Source organism: Peromyscus eremicus, chromosome 5 (genome assembly GCF_949786415.1).
Source record: "Peromyscus eremicus chromosome 5, PerEre_H2_v1, whole genome shotgun sequence".
NCBI lineage: Eukaryota > Metazoa > Chordata > Mammalia > Rodentia > Cricetidae > Peromyscus > Peromyscus eremicus.
Genome location: NC_081420.1, coordinates 29,636,416 through 29,659,451, shown reverse-complemented (window position 1 = coordinate 29,659,451; position 23,036 = coordinate 29,636,416). Strand labels below are relative to the sequence as shown.

The 23,036-nt window shown below is 45.8% G+C and overlaps 1 protein-coding gene and 1 long non-coding RNA gene across 6 annotated transcripts in view; one reads left to right on the top strand and one right to left on the bottom strand.

Moving 5' to 3' along the window:
• Nucleotides 1–23,036, bottom strand: part of LOC131911230 (serpin B6) — a 91,967-nt gene that overhangs the window by 16,461 nt on the left and 52,470 nt on the right. Inside the window, exon 1 of one of the 5 annotated variants that reach the window (XM_059263207.1) lies at nucleotides 4,776–4,925. The exons of 2 other annotated variants lie outside the window; for them this stretch is intronic. Coding sequence is in view for 1 of the 3 variants with exons in the window: in XM_059263205.1 (XP_059119188.1) it covers nucleotides 83–135 (53 nt within the window). In the remaining 2 variants the exon portion in view is untranslated. Of the gene's footprint in view, nucleotides 1–82; nucleotides 151–374; nucleotides 507–4,775; nucleotides 4,926–23,036 lie in introns of those variants that run through there. 2 more of the 5 variants (XM_059263209.1, XM_059263205.1) reach the window with 2 other exon arrangements.
• LOC131911236 (uncharacterized) lies at nucleotides 13–9,868 on the top strand. Its single transcript, XR_009379304.1, has 3 exons — nucleotides 13–527; nucleotides 6,351–6,403; nucleotides 9,730–9,868. It is a non-coding gene; the product is annotated as an uncharacterized LOC131911236 (long non-coding RNA).

Genomic DNA, 23,036 nt, shown 5'->3' with positions numbered 1-23,036 from the left:
CCAACGCCTGTTGCAGGGCGTCACCAGCCCGCGTCTCCGGGGTCTCCAGGATCACTTGTAACCGAGGGACATACGTGGTCACCTGTAGCCCGGGACCCCAGCGCAGCAGCCGGGCCAGCTCTGCGTTGCCCCCATCCCTCACCAGCAGCCTCCGCTAAAAAAGCTGGCGGATCTGGGAAGGCCGCGATGTCTCCAGCCGGCCAGGACCACAAGGCTATTAACCCAGCTGCGTCACGGTCGCTGAGGCCGCTGCGCAGCAGAGGAAACCGGAGCTGGGACCACAGGACTCTCCCTGCATGCTACCCCCGCCCGCGTCCCCAGCGCCCCGCTTCCCCAAAGCCCTGAGTCCCCAGCTAGCCCACCGCAGAACATACCCCGGACTCTAGGTTTCCTGGCCGATAGAGAGCAGAGCTGAGAGGACGAAGAATCTACTGTGCCCTGAGCCTCAAATACCTGAGGGGCGGGGGAAGCGGGCGGAGTCTACAGCCTGGCCACAGCCCTTAGGCAGGGGCAGAGGACAAGGCCAGGTGAGTGCCTAAGGCCCTCCATCCTAGCCCCTCCTCTGGCTCCTGGGCAACCCGCTGGGGATTGTGCAGCTGATCTTTCTGGTACTTTAATGCTATGGCTAACTCCAGGCTATAGGAATGCATGAGGTTACTACTCAGGCTGGAGTCTCTGGGTGGTTTCCTACAGCCTGTTTACTGTGCCTTTGTAGTAGACTGAATGACAGTCTTAGTGACACCAGAATTATACCAGTGTTTAGTGGATGGACATTAATGTGACAGAGCAGAACAGAAGTTTAAAGTGAGGGAGGAAAAAAAAAAGATTAAACTACTGGGGATGGAGCTAGAGCACCTGTTCATCAGGCACAGAAAAATAGAGGTGGTCAGGGCCTGTGTCCCAAGACTCCACTACTCTGTACTGGAAAAGTCAGACTTGGAAGTGCTGATATTTCATATAAATGAGAATGAAGATCCTGTCTGCCATCTTGCATTCCTTCTAGGAAGCCAGTCAGTCGCCTGGTGGGGAGAATGCTGGTTAGTTTTAAACCTCTAAGGACAGGTCAACTCTAGAAGTATCATACCCTTACCCCAAACCTAGGGTTCCCAACAATGACCACGGTGACACTTACACTGGATGCTTCCTATGGAGGTTGTCCTGATTTGCAGAATGTTAACCAGCACCCTTGGCCCCTCTACCTAGTATATGTCTGTAAAAAAGCAGGAGGCAACCCTAGCTGTAAATTTTCATGTGTGAAGTTCTGAAACAAGGGAATTCTCAGATATCTTACTATTCCTCCTCCTCATCCTTCATTCACTCCACTCCAGGTTTTGTTGTTGTTGTTTTGCTTGTTTGTTTTTCGGTTTTTAGGTGTGTGTGTGTGTGTGTGTGTGTGTGTGTGTGTGTGTGTGTGTGTTGGGGTATTTTAGAGCTATCTCTAATATGAAACAGAGATCTTCCTTATTCTTTTCCCCAGCAGTACAGTATTCCTTTGTGTGCACTGGACTGAGTCCTAGACTTGAGGTTTTCCAATCCACTACATGTGGTGGGGGCAGCCTACGTGCATCTGAAGACAGCAGAAGTCTCAGGTGACCCTCTTAGCCTCCTTACCATTGCCATAGCTCTAACTATCTGCTTATTTCATTGTCAAGTCTGTGGGCCATGGCGTTCTGTAGGTCACCCAGCAACTCTGCTTCATGATGTCCAGCGGTCATGTCACAGCACAGGAAATGCCTCCACTATGGCTGGAGGAGTGGTTCTGATTCAGTAAATTACCTTAAGAAATAATTCCAGATCCCGTGGGTTAATAATGAAGGGGCTCAGCATCTTCCCAGAAAGACTCCTCAACATGAGGCTGCTTAATGCACGCCTGTCACATTTTCTGGTGTGTATTCTGCTGGGCTTGTCATGAGAGAAAGGTGACAGTCAAAAGGCGCCAGTTTTTACAGGACGTGATAGAATTGCAGTTGGTGATCTACTCCAATGGGTAAGCAATGCTGGTGTTAATTCGACCAAGGCCTGGGACTCAGTTGTCTACTGTGCCCGCACTGAGCACCACTAGAAATGCTTCTAGGACCTTTCTCCCGTCTCTTAAGGGAATTCCTGAGGGACAGGAGTGGGCAGGTGCTGGGAATCTTCCCCATCCCCACCTCCCACCAGTAATTGTGCTCAGAGCCTCTGTAGGCTAAGCCCACACTCTGTCACTGATCTTCCTCTCCCACCCAGCTCCCTGGGCTAGCAATTTTGTATAAAGCCTGGCAAGTCAGTCTCTAGAGCCTGATGGTGAATATAAAGGTCACTGTTAGCCATCACTCACAGGTCTTCTGTATTTTCTCCTCTTTCCTCTCTTCTCTTCCTCATTTAATGAAGAACTAATTGTGCCTATCTCTGGTAGACAGCCTCAGCCCTGTGGACCCTGGATGGTGCAGGAAAAAGAACAAAAAATGAGCAGGAGGTTATCAGTGACTCATAGATCTCCTGGATTTCTCACTTTTCCAAGGGGGTTTTCAGAGCCTGAGTCTCCAACCACAGCAAATGCCCAGGCCTTTGTACTGGAAGCTTCTACATATCAGTGTAGGTGGAAGATGGATGGATGCATGAGGGCAAGGCCACTGTGAGGATGGAGAAGTTCAGAAGGCAAGGAAGGGTGATGCAGCTCAGTGATAAGTGCCTGTGTGCCATACGTAAGATTAAGATTCAAGTTTCAATCGTTTGCAACATACACACACACATACACATACACACAGACACTCAAGGAGAGAGAGAGAGAGAGAGAGAGAGAGAGAGAGAGAGAGAGAGAGAGAGAGAGAGAAGGACAGAGAGAGAAAAGGAGGAAAGGAGGGGGGGGAGAGGAGGAGAGGGACCACAATGAACTTAGTCAAACAAAACATTATTTTAAAAATCCAGGTACAACCCTAAAAGGAGAGTATGGAAAAGACCAAGGGGGATCTCTCCTAGCATCCTGCCTAGAACCTTCTGGTACTATGAAAGCTACCCAACATGGAGGAGCCTTCCAGATCAGTATCAGCGTGATTTCTTCAAGCTGTGTGACCAAACTGTGTGGTGACTTCAGCAATACAATCTTTCCATTGAGTTCTGGTGGGCAACCAGGAGCAATGGCAACAGCATGTATTTTTTTAAGGTCTCTAGGAATTCCCTACCTAGCAACTCCAAGGAAGTATCTCACACCTAGCACTAGCTTTCTGTTTGATAATCTGTGGCCTCAGGGAGGAGTATTAATCCACTCTCTGGGAGCAGAAAGAATGTAGGAGCCAGAGGTTCAAAGGAATGATGTAACCCAATGTGTTCTGGACACAAGAAGGCCATTGCGTCTATGAACTCAGCTCATCCACCTGTACAAGATAGAGCCAGTCAACACTCCACTGTGGATGAGAAAAGAGCTGAGGAAGAGCCACTGCTAGGGGAGGGAGAGTCAGGGGTGTTGCACCTGGAAGACTGCCTATGAGCTAAAGGCCAACCTATACCCAGGTGCACATGGATAGCACTAGCTGCACCCAGTGGGTTCTCTTTAAAAGAAAGAAAGGAAGAAAGAAAAGAATGAGGAGGAAATGAAGTTGAGAGGGAAATGGAGGGAATATGATCAAAATATATATCATATATAGGAAATTTTCAAAGAATAAACTTTAAAATATTATACTAAAAACAAAAATAAATGAAAAAAAAAGTTAAAAGTTGTGGGCTGGGCACACAGCTGAGTGGTTGAGAGTGTGCAATGCATGCTGGGTTCCTTCATCAGCATCTTTAGAAGGCAGACAGCAAACTTAGTGTAGTCAGGCCTGGGCAAAGATAAGAGAAGCACAAAGCACTCAAGGAGCAGCTTGAAGAACTGGAGGGAGACAGCCAACCAGAGCCGGAAGGGGCTGGAAGGACTGTGTTGAAGGTCACATCGGGGTGTAGTGTATCATCTGCCTTTTGAATTGTGACAATCAGAAACAGCTAGCAAAATACTAGGAAATATAGAAATTGTCTGATAAAACAGAAAACCCAAACTGGAAAACGGTTTTCTCAAGAGCACAGCAGTGGTGCTGCTGTTCTTTCTCTTTAAGTTTTCTTTTGTTTTTAATCAGCCTCCTATTCCAGGGCTCAGGTGACATTTGCACTCCCCAGCTCAACACAGTAGCAGAGCACCTGGAAGACAGGTGCCCAGAAGGGGCAGGGCCATGAGGTTTGCAGGTTCCACTGTGCCAGAAACCTGGAAGACGGTTTTCATGACCTGAGTTTCAATTGTCTCTTCACTATTGAAAGTATTCTCTTGTATTTAAAACTTAAATTTTAGAATCTTGTTACCTGGAGATCTTTTTTAAAGAACACCTGGTCATAAGAGTTCAAGAACTCTAAACCAAACTTACGTGAGTCCTGCTGCTTCTCTTGCTTTTTCTTACTCACATTTTAGCAAAACCATTCAGAGGTCTTGTATCCACACATTTTTAGTAGTCTCCAACTAGCTTTGCATGTTTTTTGTTTGTTTGGGGATTTGGTTACAGTTTTAAACAGTCTTCTACTCACTCTGTCTGGAAGTCACTATGGAGTTCAAGCTGACCTCAGTCTCCTAACAATATTCCTGCCAGCCTTCCAAATGCTGGGCTTACAGACATGAACTACCATGACCAGTGGGGAGGGCACAGCCTGTGGGCTGTAAGGCACTCAGCAGTCAGGCTGTCCACACAAGATTTGCCTCTCAAATATCCTTGGCTTACTCACACAAACATTCCTAATAATACTGCGCTAATGTACGAGTGAAGCAGACATCTCACCAGGAAGGCAACAGTTGGTTAGGCAGAAAATGCTGCTGCAGGGTTCCACTGGGGAATCTCCAGTGAGGATGCTTCAGATGCTTGCAGGCTTGACTCACATTCACAGAGAAGTCCTTCAGTTGTGGCAGGCTGGTAGGATGGCCCTAGTGGAGATTGTAAGAGGTCCATGAGAGTATAGGCCAGTGGCTAGCACTGGCAAGTGGACTGTGTGAGCCCAGCAACAGCGCTGGGAGTTCAAGTCACTGAAGCAACAGCCATGCCCAGTCTCAAGCCCTCTTGCTGCTTAGTATCAACACAGATGCTGGGGAAGCCTAGAGACCATTCCCAAAGTTCCAACTTTTATATCATTTCACTGAGCAGTGGATTTATGCTGTCAGGGCTCATATGGGGTGGTTCATTAGCTGGTTCCTGGTTAGGCTGGTATCTGAGCTGCAGGGTGGCTTGCTTCTGAGGACTAGCTTTCAATAGAGCTGCATGGCAAGCTTAAGCATGTTACTCCAAGTCACATAAGATGGTTTTAACTATGTTCCTAACACCAAGCCAGTTGTCTTTTCTGGGACAGGGTCTTGCTGTCTCAGACTGGCCTTGAAATAGCAAGCCTTCTGTCTTAGCCATCAAAGTACTATAATTGCAGTCATGTATCAGTTATGCCCATCTAACACTGCTGAAGATAAAACAAATGTGCCATGCCAGGAACAAGCGTGAAATTCATTAACAAGCAAGAGTTACATGGGCTATGAATGAATTCACCAAACACAGAAGGCAGAATTAGAGTTTACTAGATATGTTGAAGTACAGCTACAGTGAGCAAGCAAGGCATTGTAACAGGATCGTTTTATTGGTGGGCTGGTGGCAGAAGGGGGTGTTTCTATGACAGCAGTCTGGCAGTGTTTCAATGTGACAGTGCCCTGATTCTCCAGTCTTACCAGTTGGGACACTAATTAGGAGCTCGATTCTTACCGGTTAGGCAGACATCTATTATTTTGCTGAGGAATACATTTTACAGAATTGTTTGTGTCTTTGGGGGACTGGCTGTCTAGGCAAGGCAGGTATGGGCTACTAGGGAGCCAAACTTCTAAGGGTGTCGACCTACTCTTTCAAGAGTGGAATTCTCTACAGTGGTGTCAGGTTGCCCTAGGACAGACTGCAGGCAGAGTTTATTCAGGTTAATTCCCTCTTGTCTGTTCATGGCAGCAGTGGCCTTGCTCTGAGGCAAAAGTAGTCCTGTGTTAAAGCTAGAATAACTCAGCACACACATCTTCCCCAGAACGACACTGGCAATATGCTGATGAGTCAGGCTATAACAAGGTAAAGGCTGCCTCAGTTTCAGGAACTTGAAAGTAATTTTTGTTTCCTTCCTTCCTTCCTTCCTTCCTTCCTTCCTTCCTTCCTCCCTCCCTTCCTTCTTTTATCCCTTTCTCAACTCTCCTTCTCTCCATCTCTACCCCCTCCCTCACCCACCCCTCTTTCTTTCTTTTTTCTTTTCTCCCACACTTAGTATTGAACCTAAAGCTTTGCAGGTGCCAGGCAAGTTGCTGTGCAATTGAGCTACATCCTTACCCTTTTTTCTTTTAGACTAGGACTCACTGAGCTGCCCAGGCTGGCCTTGAACCTACTTTCTGGTCCAGGTAAGCCTTAAACTTGTGATCTTCCTGATTCAACCCCCTGAGTACCTGGGATTTACAAGCTTAAATCATAGTGTCATATTTATTTTATTTTTAAATGTTTATGTGTAGTGTGTGTTATTGTGTGTGTGTCATGTGTGTGCAAGTGCCTGTGAAGGCCAGAGGAGGGTGTCAGATGCCCTGGAGGCAGAGTTACAGGCAGTAGCGAGCCGCCTGCAGTGGACACTGGGAACAGAACTCAGGTCCTCTGCAAGAGCAGTGAGTACTCCTAAGTGCTGAGCCATCTCTCCAGGCCCAACCTTCCCATTTTTACTGTAAATACTGACACTTCACTTCAGACTTCTGACAGGAGACTTGGCTCCAGGGGTCTGGAAACTCTGTCCTAACCCACGCTAACACACCATTTTCAGAATGTCGTCCCGTGAAGAGTCCTGAAGACGGAGTACCAGGGTAAAAGCACGGTCACTGCTCTATAGTCACTCTTCCCTTTGACCTGGGCAATCCTACCTCCTTTTCCACAAAATCCCCAATCACCTCAGCAGGGCGACTTCAGACTGGAGACTGTCTGTGCTCAGCCACTTTGAAAACAAACTCCCCCATTACAAAATTCTCGACGATTAGCTTTCTGAATGGCCTGCTTCTCTGTCTTTCTTCTCTGCTTTTCTTTTTCCATGGCAAAAGAAGCTCATCTCATCTACTCCAGTATCACTGGGTAATCTGTTTCAAAATGCAAATGAAGAGGGGATTGTCCTGTGCTAGACAGAGTGCAGGTGTCCAGCTGATTGGTCAAGAGGTCTCGGGTCATTGCTGAAGGGAGGTTCATGAGGATGCCAGGAAAACTGCTCTCTCAAGTACCAAGTCAGAGAAACCTAGTGTTTGACCACACGAGTCTTGACTGGGTATCCATTACAAGGAAACTCTTAGTATACACATACACATACACACACACACACACACACACACACACACAGAGAGAGAGAGAGAGAGAGAGAGAGAGAGAGAGAGAGAGAGAGAGAGAGAGAGAGAGAGAGAGAGAGAGAGAGAGAGAGAGAGAGAGAGAGAGAGAGAGAGAGAGCAGCCTTTTTTGGACTGCCAGCCACCAAATTATAACAGGGGGACTTATTATTAGTTATGAGTGCTTGACCTTAGTTTAGGCTTATTCCACCAGCCTTTATAACTTATTTTAACCTGTTTCTCTTCATCTACATTTTGCCTCAGGGGGTTTTACTTTTCTTTCATTCTGTATGTCCTACTCTCCTGCTTTCTCATGTCTGGATGACCGGTGGCTGCCTGCCTGGCCTGTGGCATCTCCCTCTCTTTCTCCCTCAGTCTCTCTCGTGCCCAGATTCCTCCTCCACTTATTCTCTCTGCCTGCCAGCCCTGCCTATCCATCTACTGCCTATCTACTGGTGTTCAGCTTTTTATTACACCAATCAGGTGCCTTGGGCAGGCAAGGTAAAACAAATGCAACACATCTTTACATAGTTAAACAAATATTCTACTCTGTAACACACACAATCAGTAAGACAATAAAATAACAAAATTAATAGCAGTAAACCTGTGGTGAGCAGGGCTTGAATATTACGAGGCTAATTTCAGGCAGCCTGTGAGTGGTGCCTAGGAACACCAGCCTCTCCATTCCCTGCCACTCTAGCTCTGGGAGACAGAGACTATATTTGGGGCTTGCATTATAGCCAGGTGGTCTTAGAGACCTAGAAGATAATTTCCCTGATCAAATGTAATGGTCTCCTTGAACATTATTCTAATTTCATTTCTGTGATAAAATACCCTGACAAAAAAAAAACCTAGGGAGAAATGGGGTTTATTTCAGCTCACAATTCCAGGGTACAGTCCATCATAATGGGGAAATCAAGGCAGGAACAGCTAGCTAGTCATATCATATCCACAGGAGAACAGAGAGAAACGAATGCTTGTAAGCTCACTTGCTTGATGGTGTTCCACACAACTTCTCTACTCTTAACAGTTCAGGAACTCTTGCCTAGGAAATTGGGCCACCCTAAGTGGGCAGGGTCTTCTCACATCAACTGACTTAAATGAGACGCTCCCTCACAGACATGCCCAAGGGCCAACCCAATGTAGACAATACTTCATGCAGACTCTCTTCCCAGGTGATTCTAGGCTGTGCCAAGTTGACAATTAAAGCTAACCATCACAAAATCTCATTTGGATGTCACACAATAGGTTAAATTACAAAATGCTAGCTTGGGTATTCTAGAATGAAAGTGAAAGTGGTATGAGACATACATATCATTTATTACTCCTCCTTGGTGAAATGGCTAAAATGTTTCCATTCTTTTCACATGAAGACAGAAAGCTCTGGTTCCCAGTGCCCACTTCTCTTAGTCATTGTTGTTAACATGACTGACTACTACAGACAATATAGTTTCATAAAGAACAGAGACTTAATTAGCTTGTGATTCTAGAAGACAGGATGTCCAAGAATGAGGGACTGTATGTTAGTGAGGGTCTTCTTGTTGGTGTGGACTCTGCAGAGTCCTGATGAGGTATAGAGCTTGACACTGTGGATGGGATGCATAGAAAAGGCAAGGATGAACAGGCTTTAGAACAGACCCGTTCAAGATAGCCCATTTCAACTGGGAGGTGGTGGCACACACCTTGAATCCCAGCCCTCAAGAGGCAGAGGCAGGTGGATCTCTGTGAGTTTGAGGCCAGCCTTCTCTACAGAGTGGCAGGACAGCCAGGCTTACACAGAAAACCTCTGTTTTGAAAAGCAGGATGGGAGGAAAGATGGTTAATCCTTTAGTACATGAATGAATTATCCCACTTACAGCAAAGCTCTCATGACCTAATCATTCCATAAAGACCCCCATCTCCTATAATACCTAACTTGAGGGATTGGCTTCAGCATGAGTTTTGTTGGGGACATTCAAAGCACGGCACCACCCTACCCAGAACCAAAGAACTCCAGCCTCTTGTGAGGAAGGCATCTGTTTGCTAAGTCAAGGAGAAAGCGATTAGGTAGAACAGGACTCTATTGTCTAGTTATCACTGCAGCATTCCCCGGACTTTCTCTCCAAAAAGACACACTGACCTTTCTGTTTTCCAGGGCCATTAGCGTGTCTAAATAAAATATTAGACCTTCACAAGGACAGGGGTATTTCCTAGCCTGCAAGATAACTATATAATGTCATAGTCAAAGTCCTTTAGAACATTTACACTCCTATTCTTTGGATAGTTTGATGATTGATCATTGGCTTTGATGGCTTTATTATATGAACTGCCTACAATTGGAAAAATGGTACCAGTGAATTTCCACACATGATGTAATTGTTTCATTTGTTCCACAGACTTATTCTACTTACTGAATGGGCCAGGAGCCACTTGGAGACAGAGAGAGAGAAGACACAGTCTCGGCCTCAGTACAGATGTGCACACAGATGAAATATGGTGTGTTATGTGCAGTACCAGTGCTGAATATAAGGGGCAAGAACAGTAAGTTTGCCTTTGGGAATATGTGTCAGAGTCCTTAACACAGAACTGAGAACTGAAGAATGAGGACAAGCTGAAGAGATGACAAGATAAACAGGAGGGAATATTCCAGCTGCTTTTCATCCTGAAGTTTATTTATCACATCAACAAAAAACAAGCTAGAGAGTTAGACATAGTTGTAAATGCCTTTAATCCCAGCCCTCCAGAGGCAGAGGCAGGCAGATCTCTATGAGTTCAAGGCAAGCATGGTCTACAGAGTGAGTTCCAGAAGAGCCAAGGCTATGTCTCAACAAAAAAAGAAAGAAAGAAAGAAAGAAAGAAAGAAAGAAAGAAAGAAAGAAAGAAAGAAAGAAAGAAAGAGGGAGGGAGGGAGGGAGGGAGGGAGGGAGGGAGGGAGGGAGGGAGGGAGGGAGGGAAAGAAAAAGCAAACAGCAGAATCTGGCTAGGAAAGCTTGCTTCCCAGCAGTGCAGGAGCCTGGCTGGAGTGGGAAGGAGGCAGAGGACAATGCTGCCATTCTTAGGATAAAGGGAGCTAAGAGGGACCCACAGTAATGAGCTATTACAGAAGAGGACAGACAGCCTTGGGGCGTGTGGACTAGGTGGGTAAGGAAGAAGGACTCTAGCATGACTCTCAGATGTCTGACTTGGTCCAGCTGTGAATGGGTGGACAAGCGAGGTGGGAAAACAGAAAAGTGAACACATCTCTAAAGATCACATTTATTAAGGGGGATGGGCTCATAGCCCATGCACCTGTAGAGTTGAGAAGACAAACCTGTGAAGCTGGTTCTCCTTTTCCCACCTTTAGATAGGTTTGGGGTTGTCAGGATTTCAGAGCAAATACTTTAGCCAGCTAAGCCTGCTCAGCAGTCCTTGTTTGTTTGTTTGTTTGTTTGTTTGTTTGTTTGTTTCAGTGCTGGGGCCTGAACCAGGGTCTCCTGAAAGCTAGGTAAGCACTCTACCACTGAGCTACATCCCAGCCCTCTTTTTACTTTATACTTTGAGACAATGTCTTACTAAGTCACCCAGGCTGGTCTTAAATAATCCCAGGATAGACTCAAACTCTTTCTGCCTCCCATGTAGCTGGGACAACAAGCCTGTGCCACCAGATCCAGAATCCATTTCAGTTTTGACATGCAAAGATTGAGGTGCCACAGGATTTCAAGAGAGGTCTATGTACCAAGTGACAGTGTGACTGTTAAATACATATAGCTTGAAGTCACAGGCCTCAGTGAGGATTTCTCAGGGAGGGAAAGGATTCCCATGAATGCCAACACACAGGGCGAATGGAGAGAAAACAGCTAGAAGCTGACTAGGAGAGGGCAGAGAAATAAGTTATTAAGGACAAAAAGAGGGGCTAGTTCTAAAGAAGGACCTGAGTGGTTTGGGGCCATGAGGAATCCCTGTAGGACAGAAGTGGGTGTCCAGAGTTGAGTGCAACATCCTTCCAATAGGAGGGGAAGGGGGTGCAGTTTGTTCTTGGAGGACAGTGAGGAGGCAGAGGTGTGAGTGGATTTTACAGGGTGACAAAAGGGAGGGAAGTAGAGTCAGATGCTCAGATTCTCTGTGAACAGGCCTGAAGCACCAGGGTTGGGGAACAGAGCAGAAAGCAGGGTGAGGCTGGTTAGTCTGGCCTAGAGCAGGAATGCACTGGCTGGGCCTTCTGAGCAAGTGGTTGGATCTGTTGGTACTGGAGGAAACCTGTGACCTCTGTGGAGAGCAGGGCAGGGAGGTGAGGTCAGGATGGCAGTGTCATGTCCCTAGACACCCAGAGGAAATGACAGGTGAGTCAGAGACAAATCGTGATGAATCAACAAGAGGAATCTGCCTGCTCTGAAAAGAGCCAGGGTAAGGACAGTCATGATTCCAGGTCACTGAAGGAATATGGCATATGGGTCATAGGGAGAGTGGCCTTTCCTTGTCTGGACCTAAGGCCACCCAAGCCTAGTCCTGTATTGCCCAAGGGTGCCAGCAACTTGTGAAAACTTCAGGTTCCATGGCTCCACCCACTCCTGGAGTGTCCCTTCCTCCCAATTATCCCTGAGTCCAGCCAGACAGGAGTCCCCATTTGCTGCAGCCGGAGTGTGAAACCCACAGCCACGATCCACTCACTGCACCCTAGGCAGAAGCTCTCACACACCAGCACAGCTGCGCACTCAAGGGCCAGCATGCCTGGGAATGGGGCCTGTGCTAGAGGCCGGGGCACCCCCCGGCTGAGGTCCTGAGAATAGGATGAAGTCACATACTTGGGAGAGTTGAGACTTCAGAGGTCAGAACTCTGAGGAGAAGGTAGGAGTAGTGGTGGAGGCTGGACAAGGGAGAAGGGACAGGACAGGGGCTGAGGTAGGCCTGGGACTCAGTGGGCTGTGGCTCAGGGGTAATTTGCTCAGGGCCTGACTGAGGGTTTGTGGCCTGGACTGCTGAGAGAAGAATCCCTGATTGAACCATGTGGGGCCCAGGCTGGGCAGGAGTGGGTGGGATTGGGGTGGAGTGGTAGAAAAAGGTCAAGTGACAACTTAACCTAAGATGACCAGTCTGTCAGGCCGCAGGGTGTGGCTCACATTGTGTTCCTGGCTCAGCAAGTAAGGAACCTAACCAAACCACATACAATCTGTTGGTGCAGCGATATGCACACGCAGTCACTCTCACTGGGCAGTTTATCTAGTCTGCACTGGCAGAGTCCTGCAGCCTTGTTTTCTTGTTATCATTCCCATGTTTCCTATTCGAGACCTTCACTCAACCTTAGGATATTTTTATAGTTTTTTCATAACACAAACTGAGCTGGGGATGTATGTGAGTTGGAAGAGTGCTTACTTTCCTTGCACTGAACCCTGATTTTGATCACATAAAACTTGGGGAAGTGTGCAAGCCTGCATTCCCAGCACTTAGGTAGAGGGAGTAGAATCTAAAATTCAAGGTCATCCTCCATTACATACGGAGTTCCAGGCCAACCAGGGCTACATGAGACACTGTCTCTCCCAAAAGTAAATACATAAAATAACAAAAGTACAAATAATCTAACGTTAAGTGTCAATCCCTAAAAGCCCTCTGCATTCTGGAAAGTCTTACTATTTAGGTACTTTCTGTCCTCAAAGTGAGCCAAATAGGGTGAGGTTTTACTGTTCAACTGGTAAAATAGAAGGTAAATCTAGAGGTCTTCCTTCCTCTGCCTGCTGGATAACAAGCTGACAGTGTAGGGGGAAACTGTTTACCAAATCAGAACTGATATGAGGCTTAATAAAGAATGTGTAGTACATGAGAAACAGAAACACAGAAAGAAAGAAAGAAAGAAAATTCTCAGAGAGAATCTCCCTGCTGAGATGGAAGGGGTCCCTTTATAACAGGGGAGGAAGTTATCTGGTCTTAGTTCATGGGGCGTTCGTGTGATATCATATCTGGACAGACAGGAAGTCTCCGTATCACTATCCTGATAAGTAATATATTTGCAGCAGCATTAGTCCTTCCTGAGCCTGGCCACTTGGGTGAGGCCCCATGGATCATTAGGAGGATCCCATGATGCAAAAGTTACTGATCACAAGTTACTGGGTCAGGCTAGAAGCAATCAGGTTCTGACTGTTGAAGGGTGGGGTGTGCTTTTATTTTTGGCCTTTGTGTCTCCACAGTTTTCCTCTGACAGATCAGCAAGGTCAAGTCACTGACACTAGATCAAGTTCTTCTCTCTTTGGGACCTGCTTCAGAGCTGAGAAGGGATGTTGAGGGCCCGACTGACGTTGTTGGTCTGTCATAGGGGTGTAGGACCTTGAGGCATGAAAGGCTTGAGTTGCATTTTTGAGAGGGGAAGGGGTGGTCATCACAGACAGCACTGTGTCATGATTTCAGGGGTGTGAGGCAGGTACTGAAGCTGATGGTCATGGGTGATACTCTAAAACCATCTGGAGCTTGATGGCCTGTGATTTGGAAGATACCAATCACATTAGAAGATTAAGGAAGCAAGGGCCAAAAAGGAGAAGAAATTATGCCAGCAGGCAGATCTAGATGAGGCACTAACCAGGAGAGCCAGCCTCTGTGCCCTCCCACAGGAGCCAGCTCTCGGAGGCTGGCCCTCTTCAGTAATAGTTGGCTTTTGGACTTTTAACAATGTAGTGCACTGTTTCCACTTGACTGACCCAGACAAAGCACAGCGTTCCAGTGAGGCAAGTAAGCCCCTGGGCTGCCATACTTAGGAGACCATAACTGTAAGACTACACCCTCAACTGGTGAGCAAGGAGACATAAGGAGACAAAATATATGTTTAGATTCAGTTAAGAGAGAGTCCACTCCAGGAGAGTTCACTGGAAATATATATGGAGAGATACGGCTTAGTGGGTTCATTTGAATGAAGAAGCTGAATAACTGCTAGAGTCCATCAGGAGTTAGAGGTAGTCAATGCCAGCAAGGGAAAGTGTTGCTGGAGCAGATCAAAGATGTATTTGAGAAGGTGGTAACGGGAGGCAGCAGTGAGCAGGACTCAGGGTAAGAGTCCCAACAGCCAAAAAACGACACTGTGTGGTGATTCCCGGAAGGCAGGGTAAGAGGTATGTAACAGCAGTGATAACTGCTATTGCAACAGTGAGGAGAGACCCTAAGCAGAGTAGGAGCAGGGCGGGGAAGAGTGACAGGAGACAGGTGCGTCAAGATTAACATCGAAGAATCCAGTTGGCAGAGAAAGAGGAAGGGCTGCTTCTCCTGGACTTCATACACAAGAAAAGCACAACACACAAACATGAGACAGGCGGGGGCTGTGTAAATGACCTAGAAAGGGTCATGGGGCTCGTGGCTCAGTGCTTTGGGGGGCTTGGCTCACTAGCATACTCATATTCTCTGGAGTGTTTTCTCTTTCTTCAACTGTCTCAACTTCTGTTTCTAGCCATCTCTGGTCTAATTCTTTACTGTAGTACACAAGGATCTGGGTACTTCAGCATGTGACTCAGATCCATGCCTATAACACTTGGTGAACCAGCCAGAAGAGAGAGGTAAACCCAGGATGATTCTCGATTTTCCTATCTCTCTTAACAAGGGCCCCATATGCTGTGATTCCTTCTTCCCTTGAGCAACTGGAAATGATGGACAGACTTCCATGGGAGATTGAGCATGGCCTTGACAAATCCGATTCAGGGTCTCCTTTTCCTTTTCCTTTCCCCAGTTGTAGGTGCCCCATGGCCCCAGGAGTACACCTCATCTTCTGTCTCTCCCTACTGGGATATAAGACAAAGAAGTATACATTGGCCAAGGACAGCTGCCAAGACTACCCTTAAAATTCAGAAGCAGGGCTGAGAGGTGATGATTCAGCAGCTAAGAACACTTGTTCTGGGCGGTGGTGGCGCACACCTTTAATCCCAGCACTTGGGAGGCAGAGCCAGGCAGATCTCTGTGAGTTCGAGGCCAGCCTGGGCTACTGAGTGAGTTCCAGGAAAGGCGCAAAGCTACACAGAAAAACCCTGTCTCGAAAAACCAAAAAAAAAAAAAAAAAAAAAAAAACACTTGTTCTTGCTGTTCTTCCTGGGTTTGATCCCAAGCACCCACATCGCAGTTCATAGTTGTCTGTAGCTCCATTTCCAGGGACTCTGTCACACTCTTTTGGCTACTTTGGACACCAAGCATGTACATGGTGCACATACATGTAGGCAAAACACTCACACACATATGATAAAATAAATCTGAAATATTGGCTTACAGGCTTAGCCTCTTTAGTAGATTCAACTATTCATTTAGATGAGTTAAACATGCACCTTCAAGGTGACAATCAATCTATCAATACTTATGTTTCAAATCATAACATCGCTCCAAATAAAGCTAAGATCATGGCAAGCTCAAATTCAGGCCAACAATTGTATGCATTTCTAAACATAGCCCTGTAGTGATATTGCATTCCCCAATATATCGTGCACCCTAATAAATTTATCTGGGGTCAGAGAACAGAACAGCCACTAGACAGACATAGAGGCCAGAAAATGGTGGCACTCACACCTTTAATCCTAGCCTTCTGGAGGCAGAGATCCATCCAGATCTCTGTGAGTTCAAAGCCACACTGGAAACAGGCATGGTGACTCACACCTTTAATCCCAGGAAGTAATGGCAGAAAGCAGAAAGGTATATAAGGCGTGAAAACTAGAACTAGAGCTGGTTAAGCTTTTAGGCTTTTGATCAGCGGTTCAGCTGAGATCCATCTGGATGAGGACTCAGAAGCTTCCAGTCTGAGGAAACAGGATCAGCTGAGGAATTGGCAAGGTGAGGTGGCTGTGGCTTGTTCTGCTTCTCTGATCTTCCAGCATTCACCTCAATACCCAGCTCCAGGTTTGTTCTTAATAATAAGACCTTTTAAGATTTGTGCTACATAGCCCTGTGAACAGTGAAAATATGTAGCCCTGTTTTTCAAAATGTAACCAGAATTTGAAAACAAATTTCAAGATTTCTAGGAAAATAATCAACATTTTAATATATTTTCAACTCCATTTTCAGTCCATATAAATATGTCACATACCAATTTTCAAGAAGAATGCACAAAGATGCAATCTGACATTTAACCTAAGGAAAAACTTGGTTAAATCTCGTTACTCCGCTTTTCTAGATCCTGTCTCTCTAGACACAATTATCCCTCCATTCTCAATCATGATCAATTCATGTCATTGCTTGTTGAACAAGTTTTTTTGGTTTTTGTCTTTTGTTTTTTTTTTTTTTTTCAAGATAGAGTTTCTCTGTGTGTTCCTGGCTGTCCTGGAACTAGCTCTGTAGGCTGGACTTGGACTCACAGATCCATCAGCCTCTGTCTCCGTGGTGCTAGGATTAAAAAAGGCATGTGCAACCACATGCAAGTATTTTTGAGAATGAATACATCTAGTAAAATCAGAACCGAAATACCTCGTAAGCACCTGTGAGCTCACACAGACTCACAACTATTACACTTCCATCAAAGGAGCTGCTGAGGCACTAGATCCCCAAGTGCAATGTCAAACAGCACACTAGGCTGTTACCCTCGTGTCTCCTTGTTTTACGTACATTAAAAATAATCTTGAAAAGTAAACTTTTATTTTTTACGTATGTTCACTATGGGGGGCGGTGTTGAAAACCTTGGACCTGCTTAGTTATCTTATTTTTGAGACAGGGTTTCTTTGTGTACCCCTGGCTGTCTTGGAACACACTCTGTAGACTAGGCTAGCCTCGAACTCAAAGATCAGCCTGCTTTTGCCTCCCAAGTTCTGGGATTTAAGACGCTCTCTACCACGCATGGTTCTGCTTGGTGATTTTGAGACAGTTATGAACAGACACAACATAATTAAGATTGTTATGTGAGGACTTTTTCCTTCTCTGCAGTGGTGGAAATGTTAGGAAAATAATATACAGGCCCCTTTTTTCTCATCAGCTTTTGTATTTGTGTATTTAATGTGTGACCCAAAGACAATTCTTCCTCCAGTGTGGGACAGAGAAGCCAAAAGATTGGACAGACCAGCCGTAGCATGAATTACCACCAGATGGAGCTCTAGGGTTTCCTGAGGTCGAAAGGGATGGAGCTGCATCTGACATGAACTGGATTTGTCTTTTATCTCTGTCCTCTCCCAGTTTGTTCCTTCTGGCTCTTGAGGTCACCTCCTGGTCACCGAAGACTTGGATGTACACATTTATTAAAGCAGTCAAAGGATTCTAGGGCTCCTTGATCTAGTTTTTGAAGCTTTTGCCCTGTCTCTGGAGGGGCTTGGCTTATAAAACCTCCAGTCAGGAATGGGTTGGCACCCTCAGACTCTCAGGATCCAGATATGTATATCTGGTTGCAGCTAGCCTAGACTGAAAGAGAGCAGGGTTTTCAGTGACTTAACAAAGGAAGGAGTTCTATAATGGCTTTTGTCATTCCATCCAGTAGACAGACCATTATATAGTTTTGGTTGGACCTTCCCTGATCATTTCTTTATGTAAATGGCCTGATAAGACCATCAGGGTTCCATGTCAGGCCAGACAATGGAGCTGGCCAGGTGTAGCACGAATCTTAAAAGTTCTTATTAATAAAATCAAACCCAAGGCCAGGTATTGGGGTAAATGCTGGAAGATCAGAGAGACAGAACAGGCTGCAGCTAACCTCACCTGGCCAATTCCTCAGCTGATCCTATTTCCTCAGACTGGAAGCTTCTGAGTCCTCATCTGAATGGATCTCAGCTGAACTGCTTCTCAAAAGCCTGAAAGCTTAACCAGCTCTAGTTTCTGGTTTTCACGCCTTATATACCTTCCTGCTTTCTGACATCACTTCCTGGGATTAAAGGCGTGAGTCACCATGCCTGGCTGTTTCCAGTGTGGCTTTGAACTCACAGAGATCCATGCCTCCAGAAGGCTAGGATTAAAGGTGTGAGTGCCACCATTTTCTAGCCTCTGTATCTAGTGGCTGCTCTGTTCTCTGACCCCAGATAAGTTTATTAGGGTGCACAATATTTTGGGGAACACAATACCACCACAGCCAGGCTGTAACTGAGAAGTTCAGCCTCATCAGCCCAGGCTTACACTGAAGATCAGATATGCATGTAGCAAGCAGTTAGGGGACATAAATATTCTGCAGGTCAAATCAAAAGTGAGCCCTTGGAATTACTTACTGAAGGTCAAGGAATCATAACTAAATCACCCTAGTTTGGGTTGCTTGGGGCAGTTCAGACATAGGCAAGAGGACATGTAACAAATGGTGCCACCTAGTGAAGGAAAGGGTATCTTCTTCGGAAGAGGGGCATAGTTTTAATTCTTCCCTGAGTTCTCTTGCTATGAAGTTCCCAGGACAGTGTAAGGGACAGGGTGTGCCTGCGCAAGGGGGAGGGGCTCATTGGTTACAAGGGGTAAGTCTTGGTTTTACCACACTGACTCCTGAGGCAGGCCTTAATCTGACTTTAAAGGGAAACTTTACAAACAAAACTGGGAGAGAGGGTGAAAAAGCAAAATGATAGCTACCTTCAGGTCTCTTGGATCAGGAAGTCTGGCTCAGTGTGTGTGTAGGGTGGAGTGGGGGGTAGGGGACACAAATAACAGACACAACCTTAGTCAGTCAGTCACATGCTCAGTTTGTTACTGGAGTTCTTAGGGTCAAGGTCTAAGCCTAGCTTCCCTAACAAGCTAGGCTCAAGCATCCGTCCTCAACAGGCCAATGAAGGAGATAGGCAACAATGCAAAGCAGGGAAAGGAGATCAACCCTATGTGGCTACTAGAAAGAGGAACAAAGAGGTCCAGTTTATTAGGCAGGGTTTTCCAAAGGAACAGAACCTACAGTTATAACGGGGTTTATTTAATGAGTTTACACAATAGAGCGGAAGTAATCCAAAGATTATTGTCTACACAGTGAAAACACTGAGAACCCAGTCACTGCTCAGTCCTCGAGGCTAGCAGCTCAACAGACCCAATCTGACACTGAAAGCCTCTGAAATCCCTGGAGAATCTCTGGACGTCAGGGAAGGTGCTGGCAGCAGCAACATTAAAGGGATGAGCACACTCAAGCAAGCGCCACTGTCTTTTCCTTGGACCTCTTTACTTCTGGGCTGCTGTGGGAAGTGCTGGGTGGAAAGTGCCACCCGGTCTGGAGAAGAGTCTTCTCTCCTCAGTTAATTCTTCCTGGAAATGTTCTCACAGATCTGTTCAGAGGTGTCTTTCAGTTGATTTCAGATCCAAGCAAACTGACAATCAAGATTAACCATCCTGGACTGGAGACATGGCTCAGCAGGTAAGAGCACTGGCAGCTTTTCCAGAGGACCCAGGTTCAATTCTCGACAACCACATGATGATTTACAACCATCTGCAGCTCTAGTTCCAGGGGATCTTCTGGCCTCTGCATGTACCAAGCACACACGTGGTGTACCTACATACATGCAGGATAAGCACTCATACATATAAAATAAAAATAAATATTTAAATACTAATCATATTGTCCACTGACCCCTTATATACATCTTAGGTACTGATGTAAGGTCAGAGTTTGGGGGTGTAATTCAATTATTATTTAGGTATTTTAGAGACAGTCTTACTATGTAGACCTGGCTGGGTTACTGTGTAAGCATGAGGACCTAAGAGTGATGCTGGCATTGTAGTGGCACTCACTTGTAATTCCAGGACTGGAGAGGGGTAGGACAGAATAGCCCCAGCCTACCTGAGGTCAATGCATTCCAAGTTCATTGTTCATTGAGAAACCTATCTCAAAATATAAGGTGGGGCATATTGAAGAAGACACTTAATGTTGACCTCTGGCTGTACATGAACATGCATCTGCACTCACATACAAAAGAATAAAAAATATTCCTAAAAAAACCAAACAACAAAGTCCCAGTTAACTGTTAGTTGTTAATAGTTCTTGAAGGGATCCTAGCCCCACTCTGAGCATGTGGCTCTGGCAGGCCTTGCCCTTCTCCCCAATTCCCTCAGCCTTGCTGAAAACTGTTGGATTACTTTCCTGTACTAGCCCCCAAGATCTGTTCCGTTATTTGGCCACTTCCTCCTCCTGAGGCTGACTACCAAGGTACAGCTATTAGTACTGAAGTCCAGCAATCAATAGGCCCCTTTGGCTCACCTAAGTAACACGCATAGTTAAAATTAAATACCCATCCTAACACAGGGTTTCCCCTTGTACCTTTACAAACTGTCATTTTCCGACAGGCCGCATCTTTCTCCTCTCTACCCAGAGGCAGTCTTTTGTCCTCAGGGACAAATACCACTGCCCCCTTTCCCTTGTTCCCTTCTCCTTCTCTCTAGTCCTGTCTTTGTCCCTTATCCCTGCCCTCTGACCCCCTGGGGCAAATAAATCTCCTTGTTCTGGGAACTTGGTCTTGGAAGTCTGGAGCCAATACTTCTCCTTTCAGAATGCAGGAAATTGACAGTTAACCGTTGAATTTGGATCCAAAGAAAAACTGGTTATTTGAGGATTTCACTTTAACCAGAACTAACTAACATGTTAACTAATTGAAATGTTAATTATCAGCTTCCTTCCTGATGGAATTATTTGTGTCTGGTGCTGCTAAATATTAATGTGGAAAGTAGCAAATGTCTGCCACATTAAAATGTTAACCCTGGAAACTAAGACTAAAAAATTCCTATTAGATTATTGCTATGCTTTTTTACGGTTATAAAATTATAATCGGTATGTCCTCAACATCTTTGTTTCTCTGTGTTCTCTGTGTTTGGATTCAATAAAACTCAAATGGCTCAGAAGAGCCCCAGAAGACTACAACTCACTTCAGCCTTTCTTGTCATATGGCAATAGCCCAAATAACAGAACTCCAACATCATAAAAGCCCTGTTGAGGTTTGAATGTGAAAATTTTCCCATAGGCTCAAATGTTTATCACTTGGTGTTGAAGGCATGTGAAAACTTTAGGAAGGGAAACCTTGCTGAAGGAAGTTGGTCAGTAGGGGTTGGCCTTGAGAGTGTATATCCTAGCCCCATTTCCTGTCATCTATCTGCCTCATAACTGTGGATACAATGTGACTAGTTACTTCATATCCTTTCTTAAACTGTGAGCCCCACTCCATTATATTTCTTCTTGTCATGTATATGATTGTAACAGCTAGAAAAGTAACAGATACCATCCCATATGGTTCAACAGAACCTAAACAGCTCAAAAGAGCCTCCAAACCAAGAGGAATACAAACTGGGAGGTCCACTAACTGGGGAGAGATTAACAAAGGACAGACATCATCAAGAGTCCAAAACAGGAGCTGGAGAGACAGCTCAGGGGTTAAAGCACTTGCTCTTGTAGAGGACCTGTGTAGCATGAATCTCCTTAGCAAGCCTCCTAGGCCGGCCTCAAACTCCGGATCCTCCTGCCTCTGCTTCCTTCAGCAAATCCTACCAACATGCATCACCACAACCGGCAACGTGTAGCTCGGGTCTGAGCTGGGGTCCGCAAGGCCATAGGCAAGTAGCTTTTTTCGAGAATTTGTACCACAAACGTTGGGCACCAGATGTAGCATGAATTGTTAGGAGGTCTTATTAATAAAAAACAAACCTGAGCCAGGTATTGGGGTGAATAAACCCAAACAACAACTCTGTCAGAGGCAGCCTGACTAGTGTGGCCATCTTTAAAGTAGCTGCACAGTGTTCAGTTATTCTGAAATAAAATATGTGGAGGTGGCGTTGAGGAAGGTTCTGAAGGTTTTTCTGCCTCCTTGCCTGCTATACCTAATTGTTCTTGTATGTTTCTTCAACATTAAAGTGACACAAGTGATAAACTGGAAGTCCCTTGAAGCAATGTTTGTTACCAGTGCTATCTGACCTCATTTTGAGAGCATGGCCTGCACCTGGAGCTCAGCATGCAATGTCAGTCTTATTTGCTGTAACTAACCCAATAGCACATCGGTGGAAAGCTGTTACTCCATTTAAGATGCTCCAGGTGAACTGTCCTACTGTTCAACTCAGCTCACACGATTATAAACACCAGAGAATACCATTCAGCTTCTAGTCCCCAGTGGAGAGCAGCTTGCCCAGCCCAGAGTTCTTGTCACTGATGCTGCTGTACTCCGGTCATACATGAGCCCACAGGTTCTGAGGCACCGGATACCTGCAGCTCTGTTACAAATGAAGACTATCTCCAGGTCGGGGTTCACAGGCAGCCCTGACCGTGCTGGGGAGTGAAGTAAAAGTGCCCACCTCTGGATACAAGGAAAATGGTAGCAGAGAGATCACACCACCACTCCTCGAACTGGAAAGATGTCACTATGAGTAGGAACCAGAAAGCCAACACACACACACACACCAAACAAACAAAAAACCCAAACCCAAAACAGATGGAAACTTTTTTCTGTGTTGTTATTTTGTTGTTGTTGTTTACTTGCTTTTTTTTTTTTTTTTGGAGACAAGGTCTCCTTAGTACAGGCTGGCCTTGAACTTGTAACTCTCCTGTTTCAGCTTCCTAGTATACCTGGGATAACAGGCTAGCACCATCATATGCAGTTTCTGATCTATTTGAAAAGGGCCATTGCAGGACACTAGGAATTAAAGCAAAGGGCTTGGGAAGGGGCCTTGGGGAGGTCGAAATCACAGATGGGCTGGCAGCAGCACAAACCACAGCAGCCTGGAAACAGACATTCACCTACACTAACCAACAGCTCCCTTCTCCAGCTTCGCCAGCTACAGCACTGGTTCCAAGACTTTCCACCTTCTAAGGGAGGTCCTTGGCCTTGTAGCATTTAGTTTTAATTAACTATTTTGGACCTATAGA